The 18304-nt window shown below is 44.7% G+C and overlaps 1 protein-coding gene; it reads left to right on the top strand.

The window, feature by feature from the left end:
* Positions 1 to 422: 422 nt before the first annotated feature.
* GSTUM_00009708001 (uncharacterized protein) lies at positions 423 to 1866 on the top strand (the record flags this gene model as incomplete). XM_002840863.2 has 5 exons in its annotated part: positions 423 to 633; positions 709 to 743; positions 796 to 1150; positions 1280 to 1395; positions 1475 to 1866. Exons 1-5 carry the CDS (start codon positions 617 to 619, stop codon positions 1864 to 1866), a joined length of 915 nt encoding a protein of 304 aa, XP_002840909.1. The 5' UTR covers positions 423 to 616.
* Between the last annotated feature and the right edge of the window lie 16438 nt (positions 1867 to 18304).

Here is an 18304-nt window from a genome sequence, read left to right as displayed (position 1 = left end):
AGAGGAGTTGGACTGGGCTGGGCTAGACCAGGCTACCGTAGTTATCTATTAGACCATACTATAATATTACTCCGAGTGGTTATGTGTGGAATTCTCTGCTATCGTGCGTGGCGGAACAAAGTCACGAACGGGGAGGAGGAGCGGGTGGATTGGGGAAGGATGAGATAAAAACGAAACCCTGGTCCCCGGATCAACACAAACCTCAACTCCCCAAAGTACAGTACTGTACCCTTACTTACAGACAAACCTCCCCCCTTTCTTCTCCTCCTTCTTCTTCCTTTTTCTCCTGCCCTTGTCTTAGACACTTACCGGCATCATATGATAACGCAACTGTTGTATGTAACCCCACCACGGGATTTGGTAAGGTGCATGGCATCATTCAGTAAAGTCTAATCTAATTCATCAATCTAACCCTACCATCCATACCAAGCTGTTATCAACCCCTCACCCACTCACCCCCTTCGTTACTCAAACAACCCCTTTCCTTCTCGTACTAGTACATCATCCCACACATACGCCTTCTTCCGTCCGATCTCCCTCCCTTAACGGAAAGAAAAGGAACCGCAAAAAAAGAAAAGGAGGAAAAAAGGAAAAAAGACTACTTGAAGATCACACAATGGATCTTGTCAATCAGTTTGTTTTCCTACGCCTTTTCTCTTCTAGATGGAAGTTGTCTCGGTTACTAACATCTCAATGCCAATGACTCAGCCTGAGCGACCGCCTCCTCTTTGCCGTTCCCAAGAGTTCCCCCCCCCCTTCTTCCGCACCAATGAGTAGCTAACGACCCCACTACAGAAGGCCGCCTCCACCAGAATTGCCTCGACCTCCTCCACGGCGCCGACATCCAATTCCACCGCCACAGCCGTCTTGACATAGCCCTATGCATCAACCACCCCATAGCGCTCGTCTTCCTCCCGGCAGCCGACATCCCCGTCTTCGTCGGCGAGGGCCGTGTGGGTCTGGGCATAACCGGGCAGGACCAGGTTGCGGAGTCGCAAGCGGACGTGGAGGAACTGATGGAATTGGGCTTCGGGAAGTGCAAGCTGCAAGTGCAGGTCCCGGAGAAGGGCCCGATCCAGGTGCCCAGGGAATTAATCGGGAAGAACATCGTCACGAGCTTCACGCTGTTGGCCAGTGAGTATTTCGCCAGGTTGGAGGAGCAGGTGAAGGATGGGGTTGGGAGTGACAATGCGGAGGAGAGGGGGAGGAAGGAAGGAGGAGGAGGTAGCGGAGGGGTGGGGGAGTTAAACTTGAATGCTCTGGAGAAGACAACCCCTAGAGCTACTCCCAGGGCTATTAAGGTAGACGGTACAGTTACCAGGATAAAGTATGTCGGTGGAAGCGTCGAGGCTGCCTGCGCTCTCGGTGTCGCCGATGGGATCGTCGACTTAGTCGGTACTTACCCGCCCCCTCTCCCCTCCCCGCCTCCTCATCTAGGTACCACAATCACCTAACCAACAGCGTCTGAAAACAGAATCCGGTGAAACCATGAGAGCTGCCGGCCTAAAACCCATCGCTACAATCTTGACCACGGGTGCCGTCCTGATAAAGTCCAAACACCCCTCTAACCCCACCCTTGTGAAAACGATCGAGTCGCGCATCCGCGGCGTCATCGTGGCCAAAAAATACGTGCTGTGCACCTACAACATCTCCCGCGATAAACTAGCCGCCGTGACGAAGGTCACACCTGGCAAGCGCGCGCCCACCATCACGCAGCTGGATGAGTACGGCTGGGTCTCCGTCTCGGCCATGGTGGAGAAGAGCAGTATCGCTACGGTCATGGATAGGCTCGAAGAAACGGGGGCGGAGGACATCCTCGTTACACAGATTTCGAATTCGAGGTCTTGCGGGAATGTTTGGGATTGAGAAATGAAAAACTCCCTCCCTCCTATTCCTCTACTCACTTTCTTCGGCTTTCAGATCTTGGTTTTAATTTAAAAATTAGTACGAAGCATATAAACTAGACTTTTCCCCGCCCTCCGCAATCAACATTCAAACCTCCCATAAAATAACGTGAAATAAAATAAAAATGAAACGAAATAAAAAGTAAACCCCCTCCCCCCCAGTATTTCTAGAAACCAACCCGCAAAGCCTCCCCCATCCAAAATCCAAACCACCCCACTAAACTCCGCCCTGGCGAACGACAAACGTCAAAAATGAACACCGTAACCCAACTCTTACTTATCGCCGATAGATTACCGGTACCTCGATCGCCGCGACCCCTGTAACCACACCCGCCTTGCCTACCAGCCAAAATTAGTAACCCGGAACGGTTACAATAACCCGTGAAATCGTGGTTGCACCCCACCCCATTCCCCTCACTCCGCCATTATTTACATAACTTCCGAGATGAATGTGTGATGAAGGCGATGATTTTGATGATGATATGATAACTACAGCACCTGTAGCTAATTAACTTATAGTTATGTGCAGTGGCACCGGTAGAGCGTTCGGTAGGTGGTGGTCTGGCTGGCAACGCTCAAGTACCGTGAAAATTTTGGCACGGTTGGGTATCCGTCCCACGACACTGTGCCGGTTGGAAAAAGGAAAGTTAATTTCAGCCTTGAGGCATTATTATAATAATGCTATTATGGTATTCACGTCTCTTCTCTGCTTTGTTCTACAGTCTTGGGAACTATGCTCTTCTCGGCACTATGAAATATGCTTTGTACCTAACACATCTCATCTTGCCGGTAAATGGTAGCCCCTAGTAAGGCTATGGATATCGAAAGGCTAAACCTTTTTTGCCCTCTTTCATACTTGTGCCAGGAGGGAATAGGAAGGATACCACTAGCTTTGGACAACTTCAGAAGTCGATCAAGTATTTTCATATTATGATATTTTCAGATTTGAAGGTGATATACTAAGAAAAATATTTTAAAAATTGGATACATGACTAGGTTTAAGATCATGTAGTTATGATATTACACATACATGGCTAGCTAGGAGTCATTGAACTGCAGCAGACATATAATAAATAGTCAGCTAATTATATGAGTTGAGGGTTGAAAGAAAGAGAGGAATGATGTTAATATTTTCTTTAAGTAGTTTTCAGCTCAAAAACTAATATTATACAATTTTTTCTTTGTAAGATATGTCTTATTTTAATTCCATAATGGGGTTCAATGATGTAAATTCTTATAATATATTACTATATTATATTCTAATACGGGAAGCTCTTCATATAATATATAAGAGAAAACTTCTGAGAATATCTTTTATCTGGGAAGTAGAGTGGGAGTCATCTAGTAGAAGCATCTTAAGTTACTAGTCTTCAAAGTTAGGTATTTTGGCAGCAAGTGTTGGGCAGAAGCCAACACTAGTATGTGTTAAGAAGACTAAGGCCAGAATCTTTGATGTAGATGGAGATTGTCTAAGAAGGCTCATTATTGTTTTTTCATTAATGACTACTAAGAACGTGGTTTAAAGAAAACAGTAAAGATAGTATGATAAAGATTTGTTGGTAGAACAATTTTATATTGTTAAGATCTCTTTTCCATTACTTGATATCTGTAAAACTCAGGAGATACTTCAATATTTATATCCCATGTCTGAGTATTTGCAGACTAATTCTAACTAGTACTATACAACTAATGTTAGGAATATTGAGATCCGATACCTAGGAGTTACCCTAAGTAGGATAACCCCATCTGGAATTGGAATCTCTGATCTCCAACACTCCCCTCCGGCCCCCTTATGGGGCCTGCACATCATCATACATATCAATCTCAGTTGTATCCTGTGACTATAATACCACCAGATTGAAGGTGTCAGAGTAATACTGTATACGTCATCGCTGTCTGTCTGATCAGATCCTGTTCACAGTATACATGAGAGAGGACCATCGGCTAGGTCTGAGAAGTAGAACGGAGTAAATCTGACAACTTCTCAGAAAGGTTACTAGGATTCAAAGACATGATACCCTTGGTATGAGCTGTAAGTAACGGGACACTTTCGTACAAAGAGACAGTATTGAATGGTAAATGATCTCAATAAGAGACTAATACATTTACATCTACCCTACAACATCTGAAAGAGTCTAGAACTCCAAGGGACACTACCATAGAAGTTATTGGACTTCACGGAATGTTGCAACTAGGTTTTGGAATAGGTTGTAGTTACTGAGATCACTTCCAATACAACAACAGTGATTGAAACCCTATTACCCAGAGCAACTAAGGGTTGCCGACCAAGGGAATATCTATCAATCCAGTAGAATAGCTTTCTGCGAATTAGTACGATGTTCTCCAGAAGACATCTATCAGTTGGGTAAAGAGTTATAGGGATTTAAAGTCAGGCGACCTGAGAAAAAGTTGTGATTATGACTACCTTCACAGCTGCAACCCACAGATGAAACTGATCATTTCATCAATGATAGAGACAATTGGAGCCAACTCAGTTCAACTTGAGAACTAGGCTATAAGTCTAAAGACTCTAAGAATTGAATAGCCACTATTGGGAACAGTATAGTTTCGAATTAGTTATATTGGAATTGCCAAAGAGGGTGTGGTGATTTTCACGGTCTCCAGGTGTTCCCACCTTTCAAGAATACCCGACATTGTGAGTTATGATCAGAAATGTACATAGTTGTATGATAAATTGATGTAGTCTGCAAATACTCAAACGCGGAATATAAATATTAAAATGCCTCCCAAGCTGTAGACATCATCAAGCAAGGAGAAGAGACCTTAACAATATAATGTCACGAAGGTGGCTTAGCGAGGAAAGGGTTTTCACGTAATACATGGTTATGAGTCACAGGTATGTTATTGATTCACACATATGACCTATTCGGATTATATGATTAGTTATGTGTGGGATTTGTGATGCTTTCGCACATGGCTCAAGTATGAGTCATGGGATATGCGCCTGATGAGTATACCTTACGAGTGTGCCTTACAGGCAAGCCTTGCGCATATGATTTATGTTTCGTACATGACCTCATTATGATGTCATAGGTTTCGTGCATATGACTCAGGCGAGTCATATGACTTGTTTATTGCGTTGTGATTGGTTTATGAGTTTCGCACATGACCTTGCTATGAGGTCATGGGTTTTGAGCATGTGATCACTTAGGTCACATGACTAAAGGCGGGAAGAACACTATATAAGGAGGCCGATGCAGCCGAGGAAGATAGGTTCTTCACGCTTTGTTCTAAGTACTTTTCCTACTTATTACTTTAACGAATATAAAATACCTTTACGATCTTTATCTTTATTACAACGTTATCGTTAAGCCAAGAAAGGCGCTTTACGAAGAAGAGTGAGAGAAAGCTTACGATAGGCGTTTCCGGTAGAAGACAAGGGTCTTGTACTATCGGTAACGTAGGCAAAGGCCTAGAGCTATCGCAAGACAAAGATAAGAAGAAGACAGGAAGAGAAGTATCGTTCCCCATCGCCAAGTACTAACTATTCAAAGAGGGATCGTTACATTACAAAGCGTCACCTAGTGCGATGCTAAACGATACAAGACGGCATCCTTCAACCCATACCGGGAAGGAGATATTGACATCTACGACCAAAATCTTAATCTAGGAGGATTCAGCGACGCCCTAGATCACGTCTCAGCAGAACCCTCGAGAGCAGCAATGTAACCGGTACGGGTACTCGGTTATTAGTTTTGTTTTATGTTTTGTTTCAAGTATCGCTTTGATACTTGGTTTGTTTTAAGTATTGTTTGATACTTGGTTTTGTTTTACGTTTTGTTTCAAGTATCGCTTTGATACTTGGTTTGTTTTAAGTATCGTTTGATACTTGGTTTTGTTTTATGTTTTGTTTCAAGTATCGCTTTGATACTTGGTTTGTTTTAAGTATCGTTTGATACTTGGTTTTGTTTTATGTTTTGTTTTAAGTATCGCTTTGATACTTAAGAAGTTTTACCAAAGTGTATCACTTGATACCTTTGATTAGTTTCGTTCATGCTAGACATGAACAGATTTGTGTATTTAAAGACCGCCTGTTTCTACGATAGAAAAGGCAGATTTCGACAGACAGTATTTCAATATACTTGGTTGAACGGTTACTTCTTTGTTCCCCAGTACACCCGCGAAGCCTGCTTTAGTTCTCAGCTCTCGCCTCCTCTCTGGAAGAGCAGGCCACCTGCCAACTATCGTATCTATTACCGATAATGTGATTAGCACCTTGCGAACACGTTACAATTTTTTAACCTCAGCAAGTGGTTGAAAACCTGTCCCCGGATTTAGGCCTGATCAACCTATTGATATCCACCTCAGAACGCTAGTGGAGAGAAGCGGCAGAATCACAGTACATTCGGCTTCATCTCAAACCCAAGATAGAGTCTTTGACAACCAGGAGTGGGAAGCAAATACCACGGCAAGACCTTACAAGGAAGAAACAACCCCGGCGCTCTGCTAAAGAGCCGGGCGATCCTGCAAACACGGAAGATACACAACCTCCAGGAGAATTCCCATCTACTCCAACAAAGAAACCTTCCTTTGAACCTCCAAACGACCCCGAATCTAGTAGCGAATCAGATATGGCTAGCACAGGAGGAGGGCCTTCTGGAGGAGGGAAATCTCGGGCAAGGCGTGAAGAAGAGGAGGTACCCGCAGCATTTGAACCCCCTAAGTTTAAACTCCACCTCCCAGCGAAGTTCACAGGCGAAGGGAAAGACCTCAAACCTGAAGCCTTTGAACGATAGGCCACAGAACTCTCACACTTCCTACTCTTGCAAGGAAAGGATGTGGAAGACCCTACAACCGGACTTATCATTGGATCATTCTGTGAAGGAAAGGCAACCGACGCATACCACCAATGCTATAAGGATTTCGGCGGGAATGTAAGATTAAGAGGATCTACAGTTCTCGATTACCTGAAAGGACGATTCCAATCCTCTATAACCAACAACCTCCTATACAACAAATTCAACCAGCTCTAGCAAGTTAACGGAACGCATGTCAAGCGCATCACCGATGTGGCTACGGACATAATAATCTATAAGGACCGGATGGAGAGAGGAAGTATCTCCAAATACATCTTGAAGCGACAATTCTACGACACCTTGCACCCTACTCTCCGGCGAGAGGTAGAACCACTCGAGGAAGATGGCGATGATATTGCAGTAATAATTGCAAGAGCAGAACGAAAGGACGCCATTCTCCATGAGACCTAGGCCTACAAAACACAGACATCCTCTCGTAGGAACAGCCAGCCACGACACAAAGCCTCCAGCAACTCTGGAGACGATACCCCGCGAGTTTTCAAGAAGAAAACAAAATCCTCCAAAGAATCGAGATGGCAAAAAGGAGAATGTTTTGAATGTGGAAAAACAGGGCACATGGCAAAGAACTGTCCTACAAAGAAAGGAAAAGGAAAGGCAATTAAGCAAGAGGCGTCTGCCAACAATGTTGAAAGAAATAATGCTCAATCCAGGGAATATGAAGAAATCCATATCGGATATATCGATGTGGAATGCAACAGTGTTCGACCTCCGGCGACGTTCAAAGCACACACCGCTCTGGAAGGTACTATTCTGATCAATGGCAAAAGGGCTCGAGTCCTATTCGACACTGGCGCAATCGGAAGAGATATGATCAGTAATGCCTTTATCTCTGTCCATGGACTCCCAACCCGAGACCTTAACCAACCCATACCAGTTAATATGGCAGTAAAGGGATCAGGATCTACAAGCCATAAAACCTGTACTGCGACTATTCGACTTGGTTCTGCTATACTACCCCCCCAGGAAATGCTGATTGGAAATTTAGCCAAATACGATGCCCTAATAGGCATGCCATTCCTCAACCGCCACAAAGCTATAATCAGGTGTGGGGAATCAACTATCGATTTCCCAGATCAGAAGGTCAGAGTCTCATGCAAGCCAACAAGCGGAGAATACCGAGCCGCAGTCTGTGAAACAACTGCCCTACGACTATTGGATGAGTACTCTGATGTTTTCCCTGATCAAATACCCGAAGAACTACCGCCTATGAGAGAGGTGAATCACCACATCCGCCTCCGAGACCCCTCTAATCTAAAAAACCAACCCACCTACTCTATTCCTGACGCATACAAAAGCCCACTTTGTGATTGGATCAACCAACAACAAAGAAGAGGAGTCATCTACCGGGCAGAAGCCCCAGGTGCCGCTCCTATGTTTGTTCAACCCAAAGCAGATGGCAAAAGAATCCGCCCCTTGGTTGATCTCAAGCTACTGAACGAAAACACGGTTATGGACAGCTCCGCTATCCCAAACCAAACCCAGATCCTAAATGCAGTTGGACGGGCTAGATTCCGAAGTAAGATTGACCTAAGCGATGCCTACTTCCAAACCAGGTTAGATCCAGAAAGCGAACGTTACAACAGTTTCAAAACACCCTTCGGAAGTTTCATTAGCCGAAATATGTTACAAGATGATATGAATGCGCCCGCCACCTTTATGCGAATTATGGAAAACCTCCTAAGCGAATACCTCCACTATTTTGTTTGGGTCTACATTGATGATATTCTCATCTTCTCGAACACCGCAGCAGAACACGCCTACCATATAGGTTTGGTTTGTACCAAACTTAAGGAAGCTAAATTCTACGCTAGCAGAAACAAATCAATCCTGTTTGCTGACAAACTCGATATTCTAGGACATGTCATAGGTGATGAAGGAATACATGCAGCCCCAGGAAAAATAGCCTGTTTAACGGAATGGTCGACACCCTGGAATTCAAAAGGAACTCCTGCGATTCCTAGGACTAGTCAACTATATTGCCCAGTTCCTCCCACACCATGCCACTGTGACAGCACCGCTCACAGACCTTACCGGCAATGCAGAATTTGTCTAGACCCACACTCATGACCAAGCCTTTACCAACATCAAGGAATTGATTAAAAACGCCAACGTTATCCAACCTATCGACTATAGTAAACCAGAACCAATATGGCTGATTACTGATGCATCGGATGTTGGAGTTGGAGCATGGGTTGGGCAAGGGGCCTCGCATGAAACGGCGAGGCCAGCGGCATTACACAGCAGGAAGTTCACTAACTCACAGATGAACTATGGAACAACAGACAAGGAAGCCCTTGCTGTGATTGATGCTCTTGCCGCTTTCAACCACATCATAATGGGCAATACCTTCACTATTGTCACCGACCACCAACCTCTCACTAATCTTAAAACAGAAAGAATACCGTGAAGAAGAAGAACGAGATGGATAGGCGAGATCAGCAAATACGATGCAAAAATCATCTATACCCCTGGAAGAACGAACTATTTAGCTGATGCTCTCTCCCGCCTATATGAGAATCAAGACCTCGCAAACCCTCCCCTTGTTAATGACCACACAAGACAAAGCGAGGACAGCCCTGACGACACCTCCTATGAACAAGAACCATCAATGGCTACCGCCAGCTCTGCTGCTCCCTCCAATCCTTTCTCTTACACCATGTACAGTGCTGCCGGAACAGAATGAGGAAAGGACCTTGAGGAAGAATGGAAAGACAATTGCACGCTCCGCAGCACACCTCCTCACGAACTTGAACAAAGCAGACTCCACTGGTCCCACTGTTACCACGACACCTGCCCTTTCCACCAGACTGAGATTAAGTACGGAAACAGATACCAACGACCGGACTATATGCCTGCTGATGATTCCAAAGACACCAGTTTCGACACCATTGAAGAAGCAGAAGAGATAATCAATGAAGATGAATCGATCCAACCTCCTCATACCCTTAATCCTGTTCCAACACGATACTAAGGTCTTGAAGAACTCGAACAAGTAGCAGCCTACGTGGATGCAATGTCCTATTTACAACCCCGACAGTCAGCCCCGCCATTCTCTCCTCCCATAATCGATTCACGACCACTATATGGTGGACTCTTACGAGTATACAACAATGAAACCATTGTCTCGGTCATACCCCCTACTATTCCCGAGCATCGGCGTCAACTATACGAAACCCTTGAGGAAGAGGAAGCCCCTATCGAACCAACAAGAGGATCCCTAATCGAGGATGAACGAGATGTTAGATCGACCACAGAAGAATTAACCTCCTTATTCCGAAGCCAAATGATAGCTGGATATCGCCATGACCCGATTTACTTCAAAGCCATGGATAGCTCCAGGTATGGAGACCTCGCCCCCTACAACATATCCAACGGAATGGTCTTTACCAGCACCCGTTATGGTGAACATTGCCTATACATACCAAAAGGTCATATGTTCAATGGAATGACTATTAGAGAACATGTCATATCAGAGATTCACAACAAAGGACACCATAGTGCGGACCGCAACCTTAAATATGCCGCAGAATATGTTTACTGGCCTGAAATGCGAAAGGACTTCCACGATTTCGTCAAACAATGTGAACTCTGCCAGGCAAATAAGGAGCGAACACAACTATCTGAAGGGAAAGCACAGACCCTCCAACTACCATGTGAAATATTCGAATCGTATGCCATCGATTTCCCAGGACCATTCGACAAATCCACTGGATTTGACACCATCTTGGTAGCTGTGGACCGATTTTCTGGATATACCTGGCTCATTCCAATGAAAGTTATCGATTCATCCAAAGACACCTGGAATAACCTCCAACGATACCTGTTTACCCCCCATGGGTACCCCTTATCTATTGTCAGTGATGCTGATCCCCGCTTTACTGCCAGATTCTGGAAGCAAACCTTGACCTCCCTCGGAATAAACCACATTATGGCTGCCCCTGGACACCATGAGACTAATGGCCAGGCAGAACGAAAAATCCGCGAAGTTAAGACCGGAATTAGGAACATGATCAATGAACGACAAACCAACTGGGAACCAGCCCTTGTTGAGCTCGCGGCATATATCAATGCCGGATTTTCAGATACCTTGGGAATGTCACCATACAAGGCAGTCTTTGGCCGTCAATACCCCCTCCTACCTACAACACTATTTAAGAACTCCTCAGTCCCTGCCTCTGACGACCATCTAAACCGCCACCAAGCAATTCGGAATGATGCCTTCCAAGCCGTTAAGGCTGCCCGATTCCGAAGCACCACTACTACCCAGAAACGACGACGCAAACATATCCCCATCTCACCAGGAAACATGCTCATGGTACATGGTAACATGTTCATTACCAATGTTGGACGCAGTAAGAAACTGCAACCCCGATGGCGTGGATCCTTCAAAGTCATATCCTTTGACAAGCACACAGAGAACTATACTGTCCAGATAGATGGATGCATGTACCGCCGCAATACTGCAGTCTTTCACGCCTCTGCTGTCAAATGGTTCCACCCAAATGACGACTCCAAGTTCCCTGGAAGAACCCACTCTCGACCCGCACCTATCATCATTGAAAAGAAAGATGAATGGGGAGTTGAAGAAATCCGAGACCACCGCCTTTGGCATGGAAATGATCAGTTCCTTGTGAAGTGGAAAGGATATCTGACGAGCGAAAACAGTTGGGAACCACTAGAGGGACTAGAGCACGCTATGGATATGGTGAACGAATGGTGGAAAGACAACATGCCAAATGAATCCCTCCCCCCAACAATCAATTATATCACCATGTGCTGGACACCTACAATGCCAGAAACTGAGCGATGGCACGCAGAACTCGAAGCTAGAGATGGATTTTGGGCACTACACTTTGAGTCGGAGTTTGAAAGCAGCGATGAGGAGAATCAAGCTATGGAGCAGGCCCTCGACAACTTTATCTAGTCACCAATCACCATCCGAATACCATAACGATGTCAAACTATGTGGAGCTCAATATGAGGCAGCGACAATAAGTTGTTGGACTGTTGTTGAACCGCGATGCTATCCAACTTGAAGACTATTTCGAAATCCTCTGGATTGACTACTGTCCTGATTGTGATCATGCTTGGGTTGATGTACAGCACGAATCTGGTATTCGTGACTACTGTGATTTAGATTTCTTCGAGTCTAAATGTTTCCTTAGAGTTTCCTCCTGCCCCTGGTATGATACTTCTGATGAGGAATTTCTTGCGGAAACTGAAGCCATGAGTTTCTCGGAATCCGCTTTTGATGATTATTAGATTTTGTTTGTTTAAACAGTTGTTTTGTTTTGGGGAATGTAACCGGTACGGGTACTCGGTTATTGGTTTTGTTTTATGTTTTGTTTCAAGTATCGCTTTGATACTTGGTTTGTTTTAAGTATCGTTTGATACTTAGTTTTGTTTTATGTTTTGTTTCAAGTATCGCTTTGATACTTGGTTTGTTTTAAGTATCGTTTGATACTTGGTTTTGTTTTATGTTTTGTTTCAAGTATCGCTTTGATACTTGGTTTGTTTTAAGTATCGTTTGATACTTGGTTTTGTTTTATGTTTTGTTTCAAGTATCGCTTTGATACTTGGTTTGTTTTAAGTATCGTTTGATACTTGGTTTTGTTTTATGTTTTGTTTTAAGTATCGCTTTGATACTTAAGAAGTTTTACCAAAGTGTATCGCTTGATACCTTTGATTAGTTTCGTTCATGCTAGACATGAACAGATTTGTGTATTTAAAGACCGCCTGTTTCTACGATAGAAAAGGCAGATTTCGACAGACAGTATTTCAATATACTTGGTTGAACGGTTACTTCTTTGTTCCCCAGTACACCCTCGAAGCCTCCTTTAGTTCTCAGCTCTCGCCTCCTCTCTGGAAGAGCAGGCCACCTGCCAACTATCGTATCTATTACCAATAACGTGATTAGCACCTTGTGAACACGTTATAAGCAAGCCCAGTAACCCCAGAGAAAGGATCACCAGTCGATAGCTCTCCTGCTGGAACGCCACGACCCGAGAGAATGTCGGGATCTGCAGTGCCTGGGCCACCGGCCCCAGCCGCTCCGGCACCAGGAACCAGCATACTTGGAATGACTGAAAAGCAGTTTCAGGCATTTCTTGCAACCACGCGAAATACAGGACAAGGAAATATCCAACGACCAAAAGCAAAGTGGCCCGACGCATACGAAGGAGCCAAAGATAAGCTACGAATATTCTTAGCACAATGCGAGGGATATTTTGCAGTTAAGGGATACGGAGATCACCATGATGAAATTAAGATTCCATATCTGAAATCTCTACACCGAGGACTCGCGGGACAATGGATCATGCCCTTCCAAGATGGACGGAAACAAAGGGAATGGGTCACGTACAAAGAGTTCAAGGCGACACTCTTTGAACAATTAGGAGACCCTAACATCATAGAAACAGCAAGACGAAAGCTAGAAAAGCTCCAGCAAGGAAAACAAACGTTCTCAGCATCCTGGAACGAATGTCGACTGTTGGAATACAAGGCCGAGTTTGATGATGCGACTCTCTACATCATCCTCCTGAGGAACTGCAGTGAGAGACTCCGAGAGGCATGGGGAATCTCTGACCTGCGCTATACGACAGCCGAACGATTTGCAAGATGGGCAATCGACAAAGAAAGCAAATTAAACATGGTTCGGAGCAACTCGGAAAATACCATAGCACATAGAGTGGTCCAATCATCCAGGAATACGGATAGGACCTTCAAACTGCCAGCACCTCGCGGAGAAAGTCGAGCATTACCAGCAGGCGAACCGATGGAATTGGACAAGTCAAGACCAGGGCCTGCTCTGAATCTGTCTAAACAAGAATACGCCAGAAGGATGAATGGGAAACTATGCCTAAGGTGTGGAAAAGTAGGGCATCAGATACGAGAATGCAGAAGCTGACTGGACAACGGATACCAGAGAAACAGAGCTACTGGAAATAATCGTTTCCAAAATCAGAAAAGAAGCAACATCCGCGAAATGATAGCAGAGGATTCACCGGCGGAAAACGAAGAGGGTCCCCAGTAAACGGTGGTCTGGGAAACCCAAGACGTGGACCTGGAAAACCCATCAAATTAGCGAACTACTACACGGCACTACACACGCAAAGAGGAGAAGAAGATGGAGATCATGTGATGATTAAAACGAAGATATACAACAGAGAGAGCGAAGAAACAACAATATATGCAATGCTCGACTCGGGGGCCACTGAAGACTTCATCCACGAAGAAATATGCGACAAATACGGCCTCCACACCAAACAAGCGAAGAAAGCAAGACAGGTCTACTTAGCGGATAGAAAACCAAGCACTATGGGTCCTATAATCCATACGGCGACAGTACCCATGGACATTGACAGCCATAGGGAAACAGCAACCTTTCAAGTGGCAGATCTGAAGAACCATGAGATAGTCCTAGGGATGCCATGGTTACGGAAGCATAATCCGACGATTGATTGGAACGAGAACAAGATGACCTCTACAAGCGAACTATGTGCGACACGATGTCTCAACAGTTCACCTGTGGTCTACTCAATACCGATAGGAGAAGCGGAAGAAGAAACTTTGCATGCAAAGTTTGCCGAGATGCGGCAAGACAAGAGGGTCCAGATACAAAGACTGGACCAAGAGGCAAAAGTGCCTACCAAGGGTTCCAAAGGGGCAGCAGGACACAACCTATATGCCAACGAAGGAATCAAGATACCGGCCAACGGGGAGGCAACGATAGCGATGGGAATAGCCATTGGACTCCCAGAAGGCACCTATAGACGAATAGCACTCCACAGTGGTCTAGCAGTCAAACACCAACTCATGACCATGGCAGGGGTGATTGACGTCGACTATACCGGTGAAATCAAAGTGGTCCTGGCCAACCTAGCTCAAGAGGACTACCAAGTCCAGAAAGGCGATCGAATCGCACAGTTGATAATCGAAAAAATCAACAAAGAGGATCTGCATGAAGTAGATCAACTGGAAGAAACCATAAGAAAAAACAAGGGATTGGGAAGTACGGACCAAAACCAGCTGGATACAACAAAAAGAATTGAGATCAAAGAGATCACAGCACAAGCCTTTGGACGATATTATCGAAGAAGAGATACAACAGCAATTCTCAAATGGACATACGAAGACGAAAAAGCGGTTCTAGCAAAAATCAACATTAGCACAGAGCTAGCAATCCAGGACAAGAAATACCAAAGCAAAAAAGGATAGAGAGAATTGGTTCCAAAAGAATATCACCAATTCACAAATCTATTCCAAGAAGAGGAAGGTACGGAGCTACCACCTCGAAGACCAGGAATCGACCACGAAATTCAGCTGGACAAAGACGAAAAAACAGGAAAGACAAAAGAGATTCCCTATAAGAAGTTATACCCCCTAGGGGAAGCAGAGCTCGAAGAACTTAGGAAGTACATCGAGCAAAACCTAAAGAGAGGATGGATCCGAGACGCTTTCGCGTCAGGAGGATCCCCAATACTATTCTTCAAAAAGAAAGACGGAAAAATCAGACTATGCGTGGACTACAGAGCCCTCAATTCGGTTACCAAGAAGGACCGATATCTATTACCCTTGATTGGGGAAGCACTGGACCAACTACGATCAGCAAAATACTTCACCAAACTCGATATCAAAGACGCCTGCCACAATATACGCATCAAGGCAGGAGACGAATGGAAGACTACATTAGCCTCAAGATACGGAATGTTCGAATACTTGGTTATGCCCTTCGGGCTAACCAACGCACCGGCTTCATTCCAGAGATGGATCAACAAGGTACTTAATAAGTACCTCGACATATGTTGCATCGTATACTTGGACGATGTACTCATATACTCGGAAAACATACAACAACACCAAAAAGATATCAGCAATATCATGGCGGCAATACAAGGATCAGGAATGAAGATCAAACCAACAAAATGCGAATTCCATAAGGAAGAAACAGAATACCTTGGATTTATCATCAATCGAAGTGGGGTCAAGGTCGACCCTGTTAAAACAGCAGCCATATGGGATTGGGCCAAACCAAACAACAAAACAGATGTCCAATACTTTATGGGATTCTGCAACTTTTATCGAAGGTTCATAGAGGGGTTTAGCAGACTTGCAAAACCACTCCATAACCTAACGAAAAAAGACAAGAAATGGAAATGGGGAGAAACGGAACAAAAGGCATATGATGCAATATGAACGCATGTAACATCGGCACCCATATTGGTCCATTTCAACCCAAACCAAAGGACAATGATTGAAACGGATGCCTGAAAATATGTATGCTCAGGCATACTATCGCAACAATGCGACGATGGAAAATAGAGGCCAGTGTCCTATCGATCCAAGACAATCGACCCCTGCAGAGTGCAACTACGATGTTGCAAAGAAAGAACTATTAGCAATAGTTCAAGCATTAAAAGAATGGAGAAGATATGTTTCGAACAACGGCCATCCAGTCCGAGTTCTAACCGACCACAAGAACCTGGTGCCGTTCATGACTACGAAAGAACTGAACGACCGCCAGATAAGATGGATGGAACACCTCAGCAAATACAACTTCAAAATCGAATACCGACCAGGCAAAGAAAGTGGAAAGCCAGATGCTCTCACAGGGATTGCAAGCGACAAACCACAAATGAAAGAAGACAAAAGGATTAAACAAAAAACACGGACCCTATTACCAAAAACCTACTTCGAGGCAATAGAGGTTATCCAATTCATATCAAAGGAAGAAAGAGGAATTGAGAAGGCAAACAAGAAAGACAAAACAATCCAGGCAATAAGAGAAGCCTTAGAAGAAGGAAAAAAGGAGATGAAAGGAATTGCACTGGAGTTATGCCAATGGAAGGACGGAAATATGTGGTACGATGGAAAACAATGGATCCCGGAAGAAGAGGAGATAAGGACAGACATCATACGACAACACCAGGATATCCGAACGGCATGACACGGAGGAACGGCTAAAACTACAGAATTTATCACAAGGTCATTCTATTGACCAGGACAGCGCGAAGATATCAAACGATATGTCAAAAACTGTGACATATGCCAGAGGACGAAAACGGCTAAACACACACCATATGGACTACTAAAATCAAACGAAGTCCTAGAACAACCATGGGAAACAATTACTATGGATTTCATCACGGACCTACCAACATCGGAAAATTGCGATAGCATCTTGGTCGTAGTGGATCGCCTCACCAAAATGAGTCATTTCATTCCGGTTAGAAAAGACATCAACACGAGGGATTTTATACAAATATTCTTCCAAGAGGTCTTTCGACTTCACGGCCTCCCAAAGAATATCATTACCAATCGAGGAACACTATTCACATCTGGACTATGGAAGAAAGAAACTTGAGAAATGGGAATACAAAACAGAATGAGCACAGCGTTCCACCCACAAACGGATGGACAAACGGAACGGGTAAATGCGATACTCGAACAATATTTAAGAGCCTAGGTCAACTATCAGCAAGATGATTGGTACAAGCTGTTATCTATGGCCAAATTCGCATACAACAATGGCAAGCAAGAAACAATTAGCACGACACCTTTCTTCGCAAATTACGGACAACATCCACAAAGTCAGACCACATATCATATGATTAATGATGTAATACTGGATAAAACCGATATGGGGAAACTACACGAGACATTACAATACGCAATGAGTCAAGCACAACAACGACAGAAGGAACAATACAATAAGCACCGAAGACCAGATCCGAACATACGACCAGGAGATATGGTATGGCTAACACCACGCAATATTCATACAACACGACCATCAAAGAAATTGGACTACAAGAAAATAGGACCATTCCGGATACTGAAAAAAGTGGGCAGCCGAGCTTATAAACTCGACCTTCCCCCCTCAATATGAATACACAATATATTCCACATCTCACTCCTCGAACTACACAACGACAATAAGTTTCCTTTACAAACACTTATTCCTCCCCCTCCGATCGAACTCGACGGAGAACCAGAATATGAGCTCGACGAAATAGTCGATTCCCGCTTCTTCCACGGTCACCTCCAATACCGAGCCAAGTGGACAGGATATTCTCCTGAACACGATAAAACTTGGTACTTCGCACACAACTTCGAAAACGCACAAGATGCCATCTCTACCTTCCACCTGTGATACCCAGGCAAGCCCAGCCCAGGTGACGATCACGTTCAACCAAGACAAAGAAGAAGGAAAGACTCCCGCGCCGTTGCAGCAACACGAGGGCTGGGGCGATAGCCCCCGCCAAACCACACCCACCAGCCCCGAATACTCATTCATGAGGCCAACCGACGAAGAACTCAAGGAAAGGGAAAGACAAGCACAGCATAACGCCATGTCATGGACGGTATGCTATGATGACGGGTGCCAAACACATTTTGGCGACAAGGAAGGCTCGGGATGGTTCCCGAGGGAATGTCGAAAGCGTGGCCCACGCCCAGACCACGTCCTGAAGCATTGGCAACAATGCTTCAGAAATGGGTGCAGGATGCACAGGGCACAAAAAATATCTGCGGGATTCTACCCGCAGAAGGATGGAAGCAGAA

Source organism: Tuber melanosporum (genome assembly GCF_000151645.1).
Source record: "Tuber melanosporum whole genome shotgun sequence assembly, scaffold_6, strain Mel28".
In the NCBI taxonomy this organism is placed as follows: Eukaryota; Fungi; Ascomycota; class Pezizomycetes; order Pezizales; family Tuberaceae; genus Tuber; species Tuber melanosporum.
The sequence above is the reverse complement of the archived record's forward strand: the minus strand, read 5'-3'. Positions and strand labels throughout refer to the sequence as shown.